General features: G+C 44.6%; 1 protein-coding gene across 5 annotated transcripts in view; it reads left to right on the forward strand.

The window, feature by feature from the left end:
• Positions 1-317: 317 nt before the first annotated feature.
• ndnf (neuron-derived neurotrophic factor) overlaps positions 318-21393 on the forward strand; it is a 74116-nt gene continuing 53040 nt past the window's right edge. Inside the window, exons 1-3 of one of the 5 annotated variants that reach the window (XM_085963072.1) lie at positions 318-540; positions 721-1152; positions 2291-4137. In XM_085963072.1, coding sequence (XP_085819198.1) covers positions 4118-4137 — 20 coding nt within the window. In that variant the 5' untranslated portion in view covers positions 318-540; positions 721-1152; positions 2291-4117. Of the gene's footprint in view, positions 541-720; positions 1153-1216; positions 1276-2290; positions 4138-7860; positions 7943-21393 lie in introns of those variants that run through there. The other 4 variants (XM_085963092.1, XM_085963077.1, XM_085963086.1 and 1 more) reach the window with 4 other exon arrangements.

Below are 21393 nucleotides of genomic sequence, written 5' to 3' on the forward strand. Positions count from 1 at the left end.
AGAGGTAACAAAGGCATGGATGAGAGTTTCAGCTGCTTCCTTTAGAAACAAGAATTTGCCATGGACAGTCGTGCTAAATCTAATGACCATGATTTTGCTGAAAAAATAATGGTGTGTAAACGATGCGCACCGTTATTAATGTGCAAATCAGCCAGCAGCTTATAGCGAGGAGGATACCCCGTGAATTGCGAATCGCCACCAATTGCTGGACAATTTACGCTGCACTGCTTTAGCTTCATGAAAACGACATCTCGCCCTTAACCTCCCCGTGATTTTCATGAAGTTGCTGCATTTGCACGTTAATTGCCCATTAAACTTGCCACTAAATGTTAAGTTTAGTAATTAACAGCATAAGTACCCTTTTAACAGTGTGGTAATTGTTGATGACTGCCAATGAACCTCTGCAGAACTGTGCATCAATGCAATGGAGTGGTTGAATTTGGGCCAAGCAAAGATGTGGCATTTCTTAAAAGGGAAATATATGAATGTGGGTCATTCTTTCTCACTCCTAGAATAAATGGTAGATTAAAACATTTGAAGGTGAGATATGTTATTATGGCCAATTACAAGCCAACCAGCTCTTGCATTCAGCGGGGTCTCAATCTTCCACCTCCTGTTTAATAATCTAGCATTTCTCTTGCTAAACACACGAGATCTGTACGGTAGTAGGATTATCCTAGGGTTCATGCTGATAATGAAACTTCTCTGTTAAACCTATAGATTCTAAACTTTTAATAGAGGACTTCCATTGAACTATGAATGCTGTATAGCACTGGGAAAGAAAGACAGACAGAAGATCTCCTATCTAAGACGTCCTATGTTCGCCTCTTTGTCGTTGCACCTCCAAAAGATTGAGAGCAGATTTCCCTTCCAGACATTTGATCAAGAAATGTTCTGCAGCTAACGGAACCTAAAAATTGGGGAAGCACATATATTCATGATGGGGGGGGGGGGCCGCAAAGAATCTCTTTAAGTTCGCTCCGTTAGCGGCGGCCAGTTCGGGAGTGACAGCTCCCCCTTCCTCCGCAAAGACCTGGCATAATCTTTTCCTGCAATTGAAATGGTTATGAAGTCTTTTCCACGTTGGACTAGATGTCTGCAGAGTCCCTGTTGTAGGAACATCTCTGATACCATCGCTTTTATTCCCTAAAAGTGAGAGTTTAGTATTGTAAAAGTTTGATTGTGTGACTTTATGTGGTCTGTTGTTATCTTCCAGGGCGATGTGGAGGTCTGCAGTTCACTCTCTTTCCACGGGGCGGCGCAGATGACATGCTGGTATTTTTATTACCAGGGATGGTGCTGGTGGTTGTTGCGAGAGAAAGGGTGGGAAATAAACGGGACTTCTGCAAGTAAATGAAAACGGAGCCTAAAAAAGGATAGTAACTGTACAAGAGCACATCACGGCTGAAAATTATATGGGGCGTTTTTAAGCCATGTATTGTCAAACAGCAGCCACACTGCAGACCTTACTTTATAACAGTCAGGCGGGCATGAAATACTATCAGTGATTAAATTATTCATTCAACCAACTTTCTGTTATAACTCTTTGATTTGTGTTCTAGCTGTGTTGAAATGTATGCACAATTCGAAAGTTTAAAATTAAATCGAATTAAGAAAATAACATCTATAAAATTGGTTATTTTTGCTTTTTGTGTACCGGTGTACTTACTCTCCCGTCTCTTTCGCTGACCGCTGTAGTACGCTATTTCATCATGTCTCTCATGAAACTGCGTATTGCAGATTTCCACCACAGGTTATATATATAATTAGTTTCTAGAGGCTCGGTTTGGAGACAGGGCACCGCGCCTAAATCCATTTTAAGTTAAATTAAGTAGGGGCGTTGTCACACATCGGATGGCTTTTCAATATTATAATAGTTTTAAAATCATTAATATCAGTCCTGAAACAGCACGGGGAAATTGCACCGATATTGACCAAAAGATCACTTTGTAGCAATTCGCGGTCTCAGTGAGCTCGCTCTACTCAGACTGGCCACTAGATGGCGAGCGTGTACAAAGCAGCTGCTGCCGCCGCTGATTTTTATCTCGGTTTTATTTAATCGTCTGCACAGAACACGGAGCTGTTTACCGTTTGAAAGCGGTGACATTTGTTTTACAAAGATACAAGATTTAATTTTGCAAGCAATAAATGAAGCGTTAGCACCAAACTAAAGTCACTCCGTCTGCAAGTGTGTTTATTAAACTATAGTCTGTCCCGGTTCGTTATCAGCCGCGCGGTGCCTCTGTCTATTTTTCTGTCGCCACAGCTAACAACATACTTTACTTTTCAGAAGACACGAAAAACATTAAGTGCTGGAAATACTGAACAGGTCCATCAACGTCTAAAACCAGAAAAGATGAGTTGGCGTTCCGAGAACAAGCCTGCAGACCAAGTATTAACCCGTCCGCCCCCTTCACAGACACCGACACATCAGCTGTGTGCCGGCAACATTTGTTACATCGACCCAGGAGAGTTATGGGTTATGGGTTGGTTGGCTGGATTATTTATCTTTTGTTCTACTATCAGGCTGTTTGTAAACAGATGTTACTCCTTTTTTAAAAGGCGCCATCAGATTGTGCAAATATCAAGAATTTACAACTATTGTATTTTCACAGATAATAAATAGAATTATTCAAGGGAGACATCAAAGATAATACGAATAGTGTTCTAACTAACAGGAGATAGCGATCCGAAGTTAAAACGTAATTATCAACTATATATATAACGTTCATATATATAAATCATATACAAGTTAAAAGTACCACTGTAAAGGACAATCGATCTTTCAGTGTTTCTGCTTCACTCCCTTGTTCAGTCCGTTCTTATTTCTATCTCTCTCCTGCCTCCGTTAATCTTTTCTGTCTGAGCGGCTCTGCCCCATCTCTCACCCTCTGTCTCGGTGTCACCGCGGTGCTAATCAAATAAAACGCTTTCGTCGGGGTGACTAGCAGGCCAGGTGCGATTTACCGCAATTTGTGACAATTTTGAAACCTCTTGTATCTAAAACCTTTGAGCCATAAAAGTCGCAGTGTGACAATAAAAACACATTACTGGTGCCAGTGTCACACTGAGCCCCTCCACACACACCGCATTAAACAGACCGCCCACCACTCCAAGCAAAGATCTGTGGCAAAAAATGTGCAGAACTTACCTAACCCAGAAAGATTAAAACAATGTCAAAATCATTTACAATTATAATGAAGAATTTAGACGGCATCTTAATGTAAGTGTGTGTTTGTTGGGAGGTGATTCTATTTATTTTTAGGGAGTGAGCTGAAAGTGATAAAGCACTTCATCCAACTAAATACCCATTTTAAATAAAGATTGGCGAATACAATGAATACAGCACAGACCACTCAACGGAAACACCGCCAAACAGAAAGGTAGGCCCTGGGACAAAGAATGCAAACTAACAGCAAAGTCAGGTGCAAAAATTATTCCTGGTAAAACCTGCCATTTATTTGAACCAAGGCAAAATCTCCGCGGTTGGCGATGTTTCTGTTGCTTTCTCGAGCTGTTCCTACCGCCCAGAGGTCGGGCTGTTTGATTGATCGGAGCCTGTCTCCTGCCTGTGTCTTTTCATTCATAAAGGGAAGGCAGTCGCTGGATGCGCTCCGTTATTGGGCAAGCTGGCATACTCTCTCCCTTTGATTGGTGCCTTCGCCGCGTCCGTTCTCCTTTCCGATTGATGCAGTTAAGTGTGCTGATCTGTGATTGGTAATTTGGAGCTCTGCGTCTGGGCTCTGATTGGTGGAGCGCCTGGAACGGGACGGAGTGAGTACAGTTTGAGCTTAACTTCTATTCACTCTCACCTCTGCACTGTAGAAGCCAGCTCACTGACTGCCAGTGCCAAGGCAGGTCCTGATCCTCACACATCGCCTCCAAACAATCCGACTCAACCTTTAATCCGTTTCTTCCAGACTTGGCTTTGCGGAATTTAGAAGAGAGAAAAAAAGCCACATACACAAACAAGGATAGATAGCTTAATTCTGGCAATCCTCCAGGTTCTGTTTGTATCCATCTAGCATTAATCTTGCCCTCCTGTCTGTTCCTCAAAAAAAGTGTGGAATTTTAAGCGAGGGAAAATAAACTGGACTAACAGAATTCGAAGTTTGCAATGCAAGTGATTACTTCAAGGTAAGAAATACTATTCCCCCCCCCAAAAAAAATCGCGTAACAAAATAAATGTCACTGTAAAAGTAACTTTCTTGGGTTCTAACAGACATTCCGTGTCATATATTGCTTTAAAAGTAGTTATGTTATCGATTACCTTAATATATCGATCGTTGTTTTTAATCCAGACTGTATAATTCGAAGTAATGCACTTATTATATAAATAAAAAGGCGCAGTATTGATTTTAAACACTCGCATATCATGTGCTGGTTCGTGTCTGGAAACAAGGCTTCACACTTCTATTTGTTATCGAACAACCAATTTTCGCCCAACCAATTTTTTTCCAGACAATCTTCAGTTTTCAGTTTAAAACTCAGATTAGGGAAAGAGAAGAAAGAATAACAAATATATTTCTGATGCTTTTTAAAACTTTGAGATTTACTGATCAGCAACTGGTGACACGTTTATATTCGCTGTATGAAAAGGGTATATGATAAAGGCAACTCCTGAACACTAATATACAGGATTACTGCCTTTAGTTCGAGATTATGCCGCGTCAAAATAAAACTAACAAAGTTATTAGGAAAGTTGTTTCTAATGAATCTCATTTAGGCGTTTTGGATCTTTGATTCTGGCTCTATGTTCTCTATGGAGAGGGTTAGGAACCTTTTTTGCTTGCGGGACGGCATTAATCAGGCTTCTCTCCTCGCTAACATGTAAAGCATCAATCAGGTACAGTGTCTCTAGCTGGTAATACCTTAGGAAACGTTCGCAATAATATTACCAATGTCTAGCAAATGTCATTGTTTGAGCTTTTTTATAATGGAGAAAAGGCTCAAGTTATTGGCGTTAACCTTTGCAGCGCATAGAAACGGCGCAGAATGGAAACGCAACTTCGCACTATAATATGGTAACCGAGTTCAATCAGTCGTCGAGTGCGATAAAGGTGTTTGACAGTGAAGTGACATTTTGCTGGTATTTGGCGGGGATAGGAAGGGGGAGAGTAGAACATTGCAAGTTATTTGGAGACATGCCATAAACGTTAGTAAATGTGAAATTGCTGAAGTTTTTATTTACCAGTAAATCAATTCGCATCGATTGGTTCAGACATGGTTGAGTGAAACTTGTAAAGCAAGTAAACTCCTCTTCATCGAAAACATGCCAACAATGATTATGATCATCCTACAACTCCAATCAACCCAACCCACGCCCCTTTATCATCATGCTTTTAATAGATGTTTATGGGAGGTTTTCAACGTGCTAGCCTTCACAAGCAAAAATAGAAAATGCGTTAGCAAAAATAAGAGCTGGGTTCGCCCTTCAGTCTAAACCTCTAGTTAAAACGGATCACAGAGGCTATGTCCGGGCTCCGTCCATCCCTCGCCTTCATAGATGGAGACTCGAGGGAGATTACTGTTTGTCCTTTTGACACTTTCACGCTGATTTGAGGAAACTGCGGGTCAGCGCGGTGCGCTGCTTGGCTCCGAGTTATACTGAAGCTGATTTAGTCAAAGCAGAGGCACAGATCCGTTAAAGTACACGTTAGACCCAATCTAAAGTTTGTCAGAAACCAGGATCCGATCTGTCCTGAGAATCTCATCCCGACAGGGAGATTCCGGCAGCTTTTCCATTTCCAAGCTGAGGAAACGCAGGGTCTGGTTCACAAACCATCAGACTTCGCTCCAGAAGACAACCCGCCGGTTCTTAATCTGATCTGTGCTCCTTCATTCCCTTTGTGTCTAAATTCTGCTTCCATCTATTTCTTTCATTTTTCTTCTTTATTATCTTGCTCTTTTTACAACTTGATCGCATCCAATCCCGTTCTCTTTCCCTTTAACTTAATTTCTCTATCTCGTCTCTCTCGTTCCGCTTTTAAATTTCCCTAACTTTCTAGGTTTAGAAAAGTAATTAAACCAATTATGCTCGCAGACTCCAACATCATTTGTGCTCGGCGGTCCCAAAACACAAACTAAAATGAAATATTTAACTCGTTTTTTTTCATCTTTTCATAGTTCAAAGTCCTTTAGCGAAACTAGTTATCGGTTCGGTGTGTCTCAAGAGACCGGCTCTTTAACCCTTTAATGGCCCAATAAGATACCCGAGAAACTTTCAGCACTGGAAGCTTTATTTCAACTTGCTAGCAAACTCCAATGCGGAAAACTAATCTCAAATAATAATCTAGTGAAAAGGCAAAGAGCCAATGGTGTCCGCTTGTCAGTTACTTTGCAGCATGGCCTTTGACGCCGCGGTAGTAAATAGCGAAATAAAAAAATGTTCCTAAAGCTGACGCGACTATCAAGCGCTTGCTTGGCGGCATCCTGTCAGTGTGTATTGGTGATCTGGAACTCATTAATATAGGCGATTTAAGAGGATTCAAATTCCCAATTAACCCCCCAGGAAACTGATTTTACTGCAACGCCCATTTAACACATGCAAACAGTACTGTAGGATTTCTTTGTTGTGTCTACTTTTCTAAATGAGGGTGCCTATGCCAAATTGTTTTGAAGACGCGAAGTTTGTTTTGAAATCAATAAAACGCGACAACATCTCGAGTTTAAAAGATCACAAATGTAATAATCCTAAGATTAGAAACATCTATTTTTTTATCAAAGCATGCAAACCAAATCTATCCAAAGGAGTTGTTAATTACTTACAGAACAGAGCGATGAAACTCCACACTGTGGGCACAGCCTGCAAGGTGGGGTCATCTTGAAAGGAAGTGGTTGACAGTATAAAAAAGAAACACTTCCATATACATAAGTTCCCCAAATGTATATAACTGCGTCCTTCTTTCAGTACACAATTGGCACGTAGATCGTAGTTAGCATACTCGATAGAAAATTGTAAGTGGCCTCAGTGTATTAAAAAAATCTTGCTTTTAAAATCGCAATTAGTTAAAAGTTGCCCATTTCTTTTGCAGTTTAGAGCTCGTTGTTTTAATCATCAATAGTTGTGGCTAATGTTCAAACGTAAACGAATAAAGAAATAATGGACGTCTTGTAGTGTAATCCGATCTCTGCTTCTCCTTAATACAACATGCGAGCTGACCGCAACATAAATCAAAACACAATCCCAGTCTCTCTCTGCGCAAATGTGCTACATATCGGGCTGTGAAGACGATCCCTGAACGGCGCAGATTAGGATGTTACCCTTCGTCGCCGCACTGCTGACGGGAACATGATGACATACAAACCACCATCTACCCTGTAGTTTGTTAGGTTACAGATCTAATATTACAGCAACTTTGAACCTGATGCCGTAAATAAGAGATTCGACATTTTTTAACAGTATGGTCCCTTTCCATTGCTGTGCGGTACTTGTGATTTTCATATAATTAAACTCAAATCAGTGTCAGCGCTTACTGTGTCCAGGAATGATACTATCTATCATTTCAATAATAACACTTTGTGTGAAGAGCTTCATGTTATATATTTTAATGAGAGTTCTATAAAGCCGGGAAAATCAAATACAAACTTTAGACGCATTGGGTATCCTGGCTTGTACACCGCGGATTAAATAAACAGAGCAACTTCAATTGAAACTGTAGATGTATTGAGATGTGTTAACTTTCCGGCTCACTGTTTTGGGCTTATTAGGGATCAATATACAACTAAGATTTTACGTCAGAACCCGCTCCTCGATCCACAAGCATCAGAAATCTCTATGTTAAATCCGTGATCCTCCCGCTTCGTGTCATTGTATTGAAACCAGGGTTTAACCGGAAGTCACACCTGTTCAATCCTTCATTTGATTCAGGCGGGCTCTGTGGTAAATGCGATTTCATGGATAGACAAAGAAAACAAGCCGCGTTAACCCAGAGGACCAGAGGTGGGCGTTTATAAATAGCAGTAGTCTCGAAGACAAGCACTTGTCAGCATACATGGTTGTTCATTGACGAGTAACTTTCCATTTCTTTCTCTGTTTCTAGCTCTGCTTTGCTCGGCTTATTACTTTCTTTACCTCTCTATGCTTGTCTGCTTCTCGCTCTTCCATACTCTCAGTTTCACATTCGCCTCCACCCTCCCCCGCCTCCTTCTGTCTCTTTAATGCTCTCCTTCTCTACTTCATGTTCTCCCTCTCGACTTCATCTTCTCCCTCTCTGCTTCATGTTCTCCCTCTCCACTTAATGTTCTCCCTCTCCACTTAATGTTCTCCCTCTCTACTTAATGTTCTCCCTCTCTACTTCATGTTCTCCCTCTCTACTTCACGTTCTCCCTCTCTACTTCACGTTCTCCCTCTTTACTTCATGCTCTGCCTCTCTACTTCATGTTCTCCCTCTCTACTTCATGCTTTCCCTCTCTGCTTCATGTTCTCCCTCTCTACTTATTTTTCTCCCTCTCCACATCATGTTCTCCCTCTCTATTTCATGTTCTCCCTCTCCACTTCATCTTCTCCCTCTCTACTTCATCTTCTCCCTCTCTACTTCATCTTCTCCCTCTCTACTTCATGTTCTCCCTTTCTACTTCATGTTCTCCCTTTCTACTTCATGTTCTCCCTCTCTACTTCATGTTCTCCCTCTCTACTTCATGCTCTCCCTCTCTACTTCATGTTGTCCCTCTCTACTTCATGTTGTCCCTCTCTGCTTCATGTTCTCCCTCTCTACTTTAAGTTCTCCCTCTCTACTTCATGCGCACCCTCTATACTTAATGCTCTCCCTCTCTAATTCATGTTCTCCCTCTCTAATTCATGTTCTCCCTCTCTAATTCATGTTCTCCCTCTCTACTTCATGTTCTCCCTCTCTACTTCATGCTCTCCCTCTCTGCTTCATGCTCTCCCTCTCTGCTTCATGCTCTCCCTCTCTGCTTCATGCTCTCCCTCTCTACTTCATGCTATCCCTCTCTACTTCATGCTCTCCCTCTCTGCTTCATGTTCTCCCTGTCTACTTCATATTCTCCCTCTCTACTTAAACTCTCCCTCTCTACTTCATGTTCTCCCTCTCTACTTCATGCTCTCCCTCTCTACTTCATGTTCTCCCTCTCTAGTTCATGCTCTCCCTCTCTACTTCACGTTCTCCCTCTCTACTTCACGTACTCCCTCTCGACTTCACGTTCTCCCTCTCTGCTTTATGTTCTCCCTCTCTACTTCATGTACTCCCACACTACTTCATGCTCTCCCTCTCTACTTCAAGTTCTCCCTCTCTGCTTCATGTTCTCCCTCTCCACTTCATGCTCTCCCTCTCTACTTCATGTTCTCCCTCTCTACATCATGTTCTCCCTCTCTGCTTCATGTTCTCCCTCTGTACTTCATGCTCTCCCTCTCTAATTCATGTTCTCCCTCTCTACTTCATGCTCTCCCTCTCTACTTCATGTTCTCCCTCTCTACCTCATGCTCTCCCTCTCTAATTCATGTTCTCCCTCTCTACTTCATGCTCTCCCTCTCTACTTCATGTTCTCCCTCTCTACTTCATCTTCTCCCTCTCTACTTCATGTTCTCCCTCTCTACTTCATGTTCTCCCTCTCTACTTCATGTTCTCCCTCTCTACTTCATGTTCTCCTTCTCTACTTCATGTTCTCCTTCTCTACTTCATGTTCTCCTTCTCTACTTCATGTTCTCCCTCTCTACTTCATGTTCTCCTTCTCTGCTTCATGTTCTCCCTCTCTACTTCATGTTCTCCCTCTCTACTTCATGTTCTCCTTCTCTACTTCATGTTCTCCCTCTCTACTTCATGTTCTCCCTCTCTACTTCATGTTCTCCCTCTCTACTTCATGTTCTCCCTCTCTACTTCATGTTCTCCCTCTCTACTTCATGTTCTCCTTCTCTACTTCATGTTCTCCCTCTACATCACTTTTAACCCTCTCTACTTCATGTTCGCCCTCTCGACTTAATCTTCTCCCTCTCTGCTTTATGTTCTCCCTCTCTGCTTCATGTTCTCCCTCTCTACATCATGTTCTCCCTCTCTGCTTCATGTTCTCACTCTCTAATTCCTGTTCTCCCTCTCTACTTCATGTTCTGCTTCTCTACTTCATGTTCTCCCTCTCTACTTCATGTTATGCCTCTCTACATCATGTTCTCCCTCTCTGCTTCATGCTTTCCCTCTCTAATTCCTGTTCTCCCTCTCTACTTCATGTTCTGCTTCTCTACTTCATGTTCTCCCTCTCTATTTCATGCTCTCCCTCTCTACTTCATGCTCTCCCTCTCTGCTTCATGTTCTCCCTCTCTATTTCATGTTCTCCCTCTCTACTTCATGTTCTCCCTCTCTACATAATGTTCTCCTTCTCTGCTTCATGTTCTCCTTCTCTACTTCATGTTCTGCTTCTCTACTTCATGTTCTCCCTCTCTATTTCATGCTCTCCCTCTCGACTTCATGCTCTCCCTCTCTGCTTCATGTTCTCCCTCTCGACTTCATGCTCTCCCTCTCTACTTCATGTTCTCCCTCTCCAGTTCATGTTCTCCCTGTCTACTTCATGTTCTCCCTCTCTGCTTCATGTTCTCCCTCTCTGCTTAATGTCTGCTTCTCTGCTTCATGTTCTCCCTCTCTACTTCATGTTCTCCCTCTCTACTTCATGTTCTCCCTCTCTGCTTCATGTTCTCCCTCTCCGCTTCATGTTCTCCCTCTCTGCTTCATGTTCTCCCTCTCTGCTTCATGTTCTCCCTCTCTGCATCATGTTCTCCCTCTCTGCTTCATGTTCTCACTCTCTCATTCCTGTTCTCCCTCTCTACTTCATGTTCTCCCTCTCCAATTCATGTTCTCACTCTCTAATTCCTGTTCTCCCTCTCTACTTCATGTTCTGCTTCTCTACTTCATGTTCTCCCTCTCTATTTCATGCTCTCCCTCTCTACTTCATGCTCTCCCTCTCTACTTCATGTTCTCCCTCTCTACATAATGTTCTCCTTCTCTGCTTCATGTTCTCCATCTCTCCATCATGTTCTCCCTCTCTCCTTCATGTTCTCCCTGTCTAATTCCTGTTCTCCCTCTCTACTTCATGTTCTCCCTCTCTACTTCATGTTCTCCTTCTCTACTTCATGTTCTCCCTCTCTGCTTCATGTTCTCCCTCTCTGCTTCATGTTCTCCCTCTCTACATAATGTTCTCCCTCTCTACATAATGTTCTCCTTCTCTGCTTCATGTTCTCCTTCTCTACTTCATGTTCTCCATCTCTGCATCATGTTCTCCCTCTCTCCTTCATGTTCTCCCTGTCTAATTCCTGTTCTCCCTCTCTACTTCATGTTCTCCCTCTCTACTTCATGCTCTCCTTCTCTGCTTCATGTTCTCCCTCTCTACTTCATGTTCTCCCTCTCTACTTCATGTTCTCCCTCTCTACTTCATGCTCTGCCTCTCTACTTCATGTTCTCCCTCTCTACTTCATGCTTTCCCTCTCTACTTCATGCTTTCCCTCTCTACTTCATGCTTTCCCTCTCAGCTTCATGTTCTCCCTCCCTGCTTATTTTTCTCCCTCTCTGCTTCATGTTCTCCCTCTCCACATCATGTTCTCCCTCTCTATTTCATGTTCTCCCTCTCCACTTCATGCTCTCCCTCTCTACTTCATGTTCTCCCTTTCTACTTCATGTTCTCCTTCTCTACTTCATGTTCTCCCTCTCTACTTCATGCTCTCCCTCTCAACTTCATGTTCTCCCTCTCTACTTCATGTTCTCCCTCTCTACTTCATGTTCTCCCTCTCTACTTCATGTTCTCCCTCTCCAATTCATGTTCTCCCTCTCTACTTCATGTTCTCCTTCTCTACTTCATGTTCTCCCTCTCCACTTCATGTTCTCCCTCTCTGCTTCATGTTCTCCCTCTCTACATCATGTTCTCCCTCTCTGCTTCATGTCCTCACTCTCTAATTCCTGTTCTCCCTCTCTACTTCATGTTCTCCCTCTCTACTTCATGTTATGCCTCTCTACATCATGTTCTCCCTCTCTGCTTCATGCTTTCCCTCTCTAATTCCTGTTCTCCCTCTCTACTTCATGTTCTCCCTCTCTATTTCATGCTCTCCCTCTCTACTTCATGCTCTCCCTCTCTACTTCATGTTCTCCCTCTCTACATAATGTTCTCCTTCTCTGCTTCATGTTCTCCTTCTCTACTTCATGTTCTCCATCTCTCCATCATGTTCTCCCTCTCTCCTTCATGTTCTCCCTGTCTAATTCCTGTTCTCCCTCTCTACTTCATGTTCTCCCTCTCTACTTCATGTTCTCCCTCTCTACTTCATGCTCTCCTTCTCTGCTTCATGTTCTCCCTCTCTACTTCATGTTCTCCCTCTCTACTTCATGTTCTCCCTCTCTACTTCATGTTCTCCCTCTCTACATAATGTTCTCCCTCTCTACTTCATGTTCTCCCTCTCTGCTTCATGTTCTCCCTCTCTACATAATGTTCTCCTTCTCTGCTTCATGTTCTCCTTCTCCACTTCATGTTCTCCATCTCTACATCATGTTCTCCCTCTCTCCTTCATGTTCTCCCTGTCTAATTCCTGTTCTCCCTCTCTACTTCATGTTCTCCCTCTCTACTTCATGCTCTCCTTCTCTGCTTCATGTTCTCCCTCTCTGCTTCATGTTCTCCCTCTCTACTTCATGCTCTCCCTCTCTACTTCATGTTCTCCCTCTCTGCTTCATGTTCTCCCTCTCTGCTTCATGTTCTCCCTCTCTGCTTCATGTTCTCCCTCTCTACTTCATGTTCTCCCTCTCCACTTCATGTTCTCCCTCTCTACTTCATGCTCTCCTTCTCTGCTTCATGTTCTCCCTCTCTGCTTCATGTTCTCCCTCTCTACTTCATGCTCTCCCTCTCTGCTTCATGTTCTCCCTCCCTACTTCATGTTCTCCCTCTCTACTTCATGTTCTCCCTCTCGACTTCACGTTCTCCCTCTCTACTTCACGTTCTCCCTCTCTACTTCACGTTCTCCCTCTCTACTTCACGTTCTCCCTCTCTACTTCACGTTCTCCCTCTCTACTTCATGCTTTCCCTCTCTACTTCATGCTTTCCCTCTCTGCTTCATGTACTCCCTCTCTGCTTATTTTTCTCCCTCTCTGCTTCATGTTCTCCCTCTCCACATCATGTTCTCCCTCTCTATTTCATGTTCTCCCTCTCCACTTCATGCTCTCCCTCTCTACTTCATGTTCTCCCTTTCTACTTCATGCTCTCCCTCTCTACTTCATGTTGTCCCTCTCTGCTTCATGTTGTCCCTCTCTGCTTCATGTTCTCCCTCTCTGCTTTATGCTCTCCCTCTCTACTTCATGTTCTCCCTCTCTACTTCATGCACACCCTCTATACTTAATGCTCTCCCTCTCTAATTCATGTTCTCCCTCTCTAATTCATGTTCTCCCTCTCTAATTCATGTTCTCCCTCTCTACTTCATGTTCTCCCTCTCTACTTCATGTTCTCCCTCTCTACTTCATGCTCTCCCTCTCTGCTTCATGCTCTCCCTCTCTGCTTCATGCTCTCCCTCTCTGCTTCATGCTCTCCCTCTCTGCTTCATGCTCTCCCTCTCTGCTTCATGCTCTCCCTCTCTGCTTCATGCTCTCCCTCTCTGCTTCATGCTCTCCCTCTCTGCTTCATGCTCTCCCTCTCTGCTTCATGCTCTCCCTCTCTGCTTCATGCTCTCCCTCTCTGCTTCATGCTCTCCCTCTCTGCTTCATGCTCTCCCTCTCTGCTTCATGCTCTCCCTCTCTGCTTCATGCTCTCCCTCTCTACTTCATGTTCTCCCTCTCTTCTTCATGTTCTCCCTCTCTACTTCATGTTCTCCCTCTCTTCTTCATGTTCTCCCTCTCTACTTCATGTTTTCCCTCTCTACTTCATGTTCTCCCTCTCTAATACATGTTCTCCCTCGCTACTTCATGTTCTCCCTCGCTACTTGATGTTCTCCCTCTCTACTTGATGTTCTCCCTCTCTAATACATGTTCTCCCTCTCTACTTCATGCTCTCCCTCTCTACTTCATGTTCTCCCTCTCTACTTCATGTTCTCCCTCTCTACTTCATGTTCTCCCTCTCTACTTCATGCTCTCCCTCTCTACTTCATGCTCTCTCCCTCTCTACTTCATGCTCTCCCTCTCTACTTCATGCTCTCCCTCTCTACTTCATGCTCTCCCTCTCTACTTCATGCTCTCCCTCTCTACTTCATGTTCTCCCTCTCTGCTTTATGTTCTCCCTCTCTACTTCATGCTCTCCCTCTCTACATCATGTTCTCCCTCTCGACTTCATGCTCTCCCTCTCTACTTCATGTTCTCCCTCTCCAGTTCATATTCTCCCTGTCTACTTCATGTTCTCCCTGTCTACTTCATGTTCTCCCTGTCTACTTCATGTTCTCCCTGTCTACTTCATGTTCTCCCTCTCTGCTTCATGTTCTCCCTCTCCGCTTCATGTTCTCCCTCTCCGCTTCATGTTCTCCCTCTCCGCTTCATGTTCTCCCTCTCTACTTCATGTTCTCCCTCTCTGCTTCATGTTCTCCCTCTCTACATCATGTTCTCCCTCTCTGCTTCATGTTCTCACTCTCTAATTCCTGTTCTCCCTCTCTACTTCATGTTCTGCTTCTCTACTTCATGCTCTCCCTCTCTACTTCATGCTCTCCCTCTCTACTTCATGCTCTCCCTCTCTACTTCATGTTCTCCCTCTCTACATAATGTTCTCCTTCTCTGCTTCATGTTCTCCTTCTCTACTTCATGTTCTCCATCTCTCCATCATGTTCTCCCTCTCTCCTTCATGTTCTCCCTGTCTAATTCCTGTTCTCCCTCTCTACTTCATGTTCTCCCTCTCTACTTCATGCTCTCCTTCTCTACTTCATGTTCTCCCTCTCTGCTTCATGTTCTCCCTCTCTACTTCATGTTCTCCCTCTCTACTTCATGTTCTCCCTCTCTACATAATGTTCTCCCTCTCTACTTCATGTTCTCCCTCTCTGCTTCATGTTCTCCCTCTCTACATAATGTTCTCCTTCTCTGCTTCATGTTCTCCTTCTCTACTTCATGTTCTCCATCTCTACATCATGTTCTCCCTCTCTCCTTCATGTTCTCCCTGTCTAATTCCTGTTCTCCCTCTCTGCTTCATGTTCTCCCTCTCTACATCATGTTCTCACTCTCCACTTCATGCTCTCCCTCTCTACTTCACGTTCTCCTTCTCTACTTCATGTTCTCCATCTCTACATCATGTTCTCCCTCTCTCCTTCATGTTCTCCCTGTCTAATTCCTGTTCTCCCTCTCTACTTCATGTTCTCCTTCTCTACTTCATGCTCTCCTTCTCTGCTTCATGTTCTCCCTCTCTGCTTCATGTTCTCCCTCTCTACATCATGTTCTCACTCTCCACTTCATGCTCTCCCTCTCTACTTCACGTTCTCCTTCTCTACTTCATGTTCTCCATCTCTACATCATGTTCTCCCTCTCTCCTTCATGTTCTCCCTGTCTAATTCCTGTTCTCCCTCTCTACTTCATGTTCTCCCTCTCTACTTCATGCTCTCCTTCTCTGCTTCATGTTCTCCCTCTCTGATTCATGTTCTCCCTCTCTACATCATGTTCTCCCTCTCTACTTCATGTTCTCCCTCTCTACTTCACGTTCTCCCTCTCTACTTCACGCTCTGCCTCTCTACTTCATCTTCTCCCTCTCTACTTCATGCTTTCCCTCTCTACTTCATGCTTTCCCTCTCTACTTCATGCTTTCCCTCTCTGCTTCATGTTCTCCCTCTCTGCTTATTTTTCTCCCTCTCTGCTTCATGTTCTCCCTCTCCACATCATGTTCTCCCTCTCTACTTCATGTTCTCCCTCTCCACTTCATGCTCTCCCTCTCTGCTTCATGTTCTCCCTCTCTACTTTATGCTCTCCCTCTCTACTTCATGTTCTCCCTCTCTACTTCATGCACACCCTCTATACTTAATGCTCTCCCTCTCTAATTCATGTTCTCCCTCTCTAATTCATGTTCTCCCTCTCTGCTTCATGCTCTCCCTCTCTGCTTCATGCTCTCCCTCTCTGCTTCATGCTCTCCCTCTCTGCTTCATGCTCTCCCTCTCTGCTTCATGCTCTCCCTCTCTGCTTCATGCTCTCCCTCTCTGCTTCATGCTCTCCCTCTCTGCTTCACGTTCTCCTTCTCTACTTCATGTTCTCCATCTCTACATCATGTTCTCCCTCTCTCCTTCATGTTCTCCCTGTCTAATTCCTGTTCTCCCTCTCTACTTCATGTTCTCCCTCTCTACTTCATGCTCTCCTTCTCTGCTTCATGTTCTCCCTCTCTGATTCATGTTCTCCCTCTCTACATCATGTTCTCCCTCTCTACTTCATGTTCTCCCTCTCTACTTCACGTTCTCCCTCTCTACTTCACGCTCTGCCTCTCTACTTCATCTTCTCCCTCTCTACTTCATGCTTTCCCTCTCTACTTCATGCTTTCCCTCTCTACTTCATGCTTTCCCTCTCTGCTTCATGTTCTCCCTCTCTGCTTATTTTTCTCCCTCTCTGCTTCATGTTCTCCCTCTCCACATCATGTTCTCCCTCTCTACTTCATGTTCTCCCTCTCCACTTCATGCTCTCCCTCTCTGCTTCATGTTCTCCCTCTCTACTTTATGCTCTCCCTCTCTACTTCACGTTCTCCCTCTCTACTTCATGCACACCCTCTATACTTAATGCTCTCCCTCTCTAATTCATGTTCTCCCTCTCTAATTCATGTTCTCCCTCTCTGCTTCATGCTCTCCCTCTCTGCTTCATGCTCTCCCTCTCTGCTTCATGCTCTCCCTCTCTGCTTCATGCTCTCCCTCTCTGCTTCATGCTCTCCCTCTCTGCTTCATGCTCTCCCTCTCTGCTTCATGCTCTCCCTCTCTGCTTCATGCTCTCCCTCTCTGCTTCATGCTCTCCCTCTCTGCTTCATGCTCTCCCTCTCTGCTTCATGCTCTCCCTCTCTGCTTCATGCTCTCCCTCTCTGCTTCATGCTCTCCCTCTCTGCTTCATGCTCTCCCTCTCTGCTTCATGCTCTCCCTCTCTGCTTCATGCTCTCCCTCTCTGCTTCATGCTCTCCCTCTCTGCTTCATGCTCTCCCTCTCTGCTTCATGCTCTCCCTCTCTGCTTCATGCTCTCCCTCTCTGCTTCATGCTCTCCCTCTCTGCTTCATGCTCTCCCTCTCTGCTTCATGCTCTCCCTCTCTGCTTCATGCTCTCCCTCTCTGCTTCATGCTCTCCCTCTCTGCTTCATGCTCTCCCTCTCTGCTTCATGCTCTCCCTCTCCGCTTCATGCTCTCCCTCTCCACTTCATGTTTTCCCTCTCTACTTCATGTTCTCCCTCGCTACTTCATGTTCTCCCTCGCTAATTCATGTTCTCCCTCTCTACTTGATGTTCTCCCTCTCTAATACATGTTCTCCCTCTCTACTTCATGCTCTCCCTCTCTACTTCATGTTCTCCCTCTCTACTTCATGCTCTCCCTCTCTACTTCATGCTCTCCCTCTCTACTTCATGCTCTCCCTCTCTACTTCATGCTCTCCCTCTCTACTTCATGCTCTCCCTCTCTACTTCATGCTCTCCCTCTCTACTTCATGTTCTCCCTCTCAACTTCATGTTCTCCCTCTCTACTTCATGTTCTCCCTCTCTACTTCATGTTCTCCCTCTCTACTTCATGTTCTCCCTCTCTACTTCATGTTCTCCCTCTCTACTTCATGTTCTCCCTCTCTACTTCATGTTACCCCTCTCTACTTCATGTTCTCCCTCTCTACTTCATGTTCTCCCTCTCTACTTCATGTTCTCCCTCTCTACTTCATGTTCTCCCTCTCTACTTCATGTTCTCCCTCTCTACTTCATGTTCTCCCTCCCTACTTCATGCTTTCCCTCTCTACTTCATGTTCTCCCTCTCTACTTCATGTTCTCCTTCTCTACGTCATGTTCTCCTTCTCTACGTCATGTTCTCCCTCTCTACTTCATGCTCTCCCTCTCTACTTCATGTTCTCCCTCTCTACTTCATGTTCTCCCTCTCTGCTTAATGTTCTCCCTCTCTGCTTCATGTTCTCCCTCTCTGCTTCATGTTCTCCCTCTCTGCATCATGTTCTCCCTCTCTGCTTCATGTTCTCACTCTCTAATTCCTGTTCTCCCTCTCTACTTCATGTTCTGCTTCTCTACTTCATGTTCTGCTTCTCTACTTCATGTTCTCCCTCTCTACTTCATGTTATGCCTCTCTACATCATGTTCTCCCTCTCTGCTTCATGCTTTCCCTCTCTAATTCCTGTTCTCCCTCTCTACTTCATGTTCTGCTTCTCTACTTCATGTTCTCCCTGTCTATTTCATGCTCTCCCTCTCTACTTCATGCTCTCCCTCTCTACTTCATGTTCTCCCTCTCTACATAATGTTCTCCTTCTCTGCTTCATGTTCTCCTTCTCTACTTCATGTTCTCCATCTCTCCATCATGTTCTCCCTCTCTCCTTCATGTTCTCCCTGTCTAATTCCTGTTCTCCCTCTCTACTTCATGTTCTCCCTCTCTACTTCATGCTCTCCTTCTCTACTTCATGTTCTCCCTCTCTGCTTCATGTTCTCCCTCTCTACATCATGTTCTCCCTCTCTACTTCATGTTCTCCCTCTCTACATAATGTTCTCCCTCTCTACTTCATGTTCTCCCTCTCTGCTTCATGTTCTCCCTCTCTACATAATGTTCTCCTTCTCTGCTTCATGTTCTCCTTCTCTACTTCATGTTCTCCATCTCTACATCATGTTCTCCCTCTCTCCTTCATGTTCTCCCTGTCTAATTCCTGTTCTCGCTCTCTACTTCATGTTCTCCCTCTCTACTTCATGCTCTCCTTCTCTGCTTCATGTTCTCCCTCTCTGCTTCATGTTCTCCCTCTCTACATCATGTTCTCCCTCTCCACTTCATGCTCTCCCTCTCTACTTCATGCTCTCCCTCTCTACTTCATGTTCTCCCTCCCTACTTCGTGTTCTCCCTCTCTATTTCATGTTCTCCCTCTCTACTTCACGTTCTCCCTCTCTACTTCATGCTTTCCCTCTCTACTTCATGCTCTCCCTCTCTGCTTCATGTTCTCCCTCTCTGCTTATTTTTCTCCCTCTCTGCTTCATGTTCTCCCTCTCCAAATCATGTTCTCCCTCTCTATTTCATGTTCTCCCTCTCCACTTCATGCTCTCCCTCTCTACTTCATGTTCTCCCTCTCTACTTCATGTTCTCCCTCTCTACTTCATGTTCTCCCTCTCTACTTCATCTTCTCCCTCTCTACTTCATGTTCTCCCTTTCTACTTCATGTTCTCCTTCTCTACTTCATGTTCTCCGTCTCTACTTCATGTTCTCCGTCTCTACTTCATGTTCTCCGTCTCTACTTCATGTTCTCCCTCTCTACTTCATGTTCTCCCTCTCTACTTCATGCTCTCCCTCTCTACTTCATGTTCTCCCTCTCAACTTCATGTTCTCCCTGTGTAATTCCTGTTCTCCCTCTCTACTTCATGTTCTCCCTCTCTACTTCATGCTCTCCTTCTCTGCTTCATGTTCTCCCTCTCTGATTCATGTTCTCCCTCTCTACATCATGTTCTCCCTCTCTACTTCATGTTCTCCCTCTCTGCTTCATGTTCTCCCTCTCTACTTCATGTTCTCCCTCTCCACTTCATGCTCTCCCTCTCCACTTCATGCTCTCCCTCTCTACTTCATGTTCTCCCTCTCTACTTCATGTTCTCCCTCTCTACTTCATGTTCTCCCTCCCTACTTCATGTTCTCCCTCTCTACTTCATGTTCTCCCTCTCTACTTCACGTTCTCCCTCTCTACTTCATGCTCTGCCTCTCTACTTCATGTTCTCCCTTTCGACTTCATGTTCTCCTTCTCTACTTCATGTTCTCCGTCTCTACTTCATGTTGTCCCTCTCTACTTCATGCTCTCCCTCTCTACTTCATGTTGTCCCTCTCTACTTCATGTTGTCCCTCTCTGCTTCATGTTCTCCCTCTCTACTTTATGCTCTCCCTCTCTACTTCATGTTCTCCCTCTCTACTTCATGCACACCCTCTATACTTAATGCTCTCCCTCTCTAATTCATGTTCTCCCTCTCTAATTCATGTTCTCCCTCTCTGCTTCATGCTCTCCCTCTCTGCTTCATGCTCTCCCTCTCTGCTTCATGCTCTCCCTCTCTGCTTCATGCTCTCCCTCTCTGCTTCATGCTCTCCCTCTCTGCTTCATGCTCTCCCTCTCTGCTTCATGCTCTCCCTCTCTGCTTCATGCTCTCCCTCTCTGCTTCATGCTCTCCCTCTCTGCTTCATGCTCTCCCTCTCTGCTTCATGCTCTCCCTCTCTGCTTCATGTTCTCCCTCTCTTCTTCATGTTCTCCCTCTCTAATACATGTTCTCCCTCGCTACTTGATGTTCTCCCTCTCTACTTGATGTTCTCCCTCTCTACTTGATGTTCTCCCTCTCTAATACATGTTCTCCCTCTCTACTTCATGTTTTCCCTCTCTACTTCATGTTCTCCCTCTCTAATACATGTTCTCCCTCGCTACTTCATGTTCTCCCTCTCTACTTGATGTTCTCCCTCTCTACTTGATGTTCTCCCTCTCTAATACATGTTCTCCCTCTCTACTTCATGCTCTCCCTCTCTACTTCATGTTCTCCCTCTCTACTTCATGTTCTCCCTCTCTACTTCATGCTCTCCCTCTCTGCTTCATGTTCTCCCTCTCTACTTAATCTTCTCCCTCTCTACTTCATGTTCTCCCTCTCTGCTTTATGTTCTCCCTCTCTGCTTTATGTTCTCCCTCTCTACTTCATGCTCTCCCTCTCTACATCATGTTCTCCCTCTCTGCTTAATGTCTGCTTCTCTGCTTCATGTTCTCCCTCTCTACTTCATGTTGTCCCTCTCTACTTCATGTTGTCCCTCTCTGCTTCATGTTCTCCCTCTCTGCTTCATGTTCTCCCTCTCTGCTTCATGTTCTCCCTCTCTGCTTCATGTTCTCCCTCTCTGCTTAATGTCTGCTTCTCTGCTTCATGTTCTCCCTCTCTACTTCATGTTGTCCCTCTCTACTTCATGTTGTCCCTCTCTACTTCATGTTGTCCCTCTCTACTTCATGTTGTCCCTCTCTACTTCATGTTGTCCCTCTCTACTTCATGTTGTCCCTCTCTACTTCATGTTGTCCCTCTCTACTTCATGTTGTCCCTCTCTACTTCATGTTGTCCCTCTCTACTTCATGTTCTCCGTCTCTACTTCATGCTCTCCCTCTCTACTTTATGCTCTCCCTCTCTACTTCATGGTCTCCCTCTCTAATTCATGTTCTCCCTCTCTACTTCCTGCTCTCCCTCTCTACTTCATGTTCTCCCTCTCTACTTCATGTTCTCACTCTCTACTTCATGTTCTCACTCTCTACTTCATGTTCTCCCTCTCTACTTCATGTTACCCCTCTCTACTTCATGTTCTCCCTCTCTA

Source organism: Somniosus microcephalus, chromosome 2, assembly GCF_052327205.1.
Source record: "Somniosus microcephalus isolate GS21.2 chromosome 2, FLI_Smic_1.0, whole genome shotgun sequence".
Classification (NCBI taxonomy): domain Eukaryota; kingdom Metazoa; phylum Chordata; class Chondrichthyes; order Squaliformes; family Somniosidae; genus Somniosus; species Somniosus microcephalus.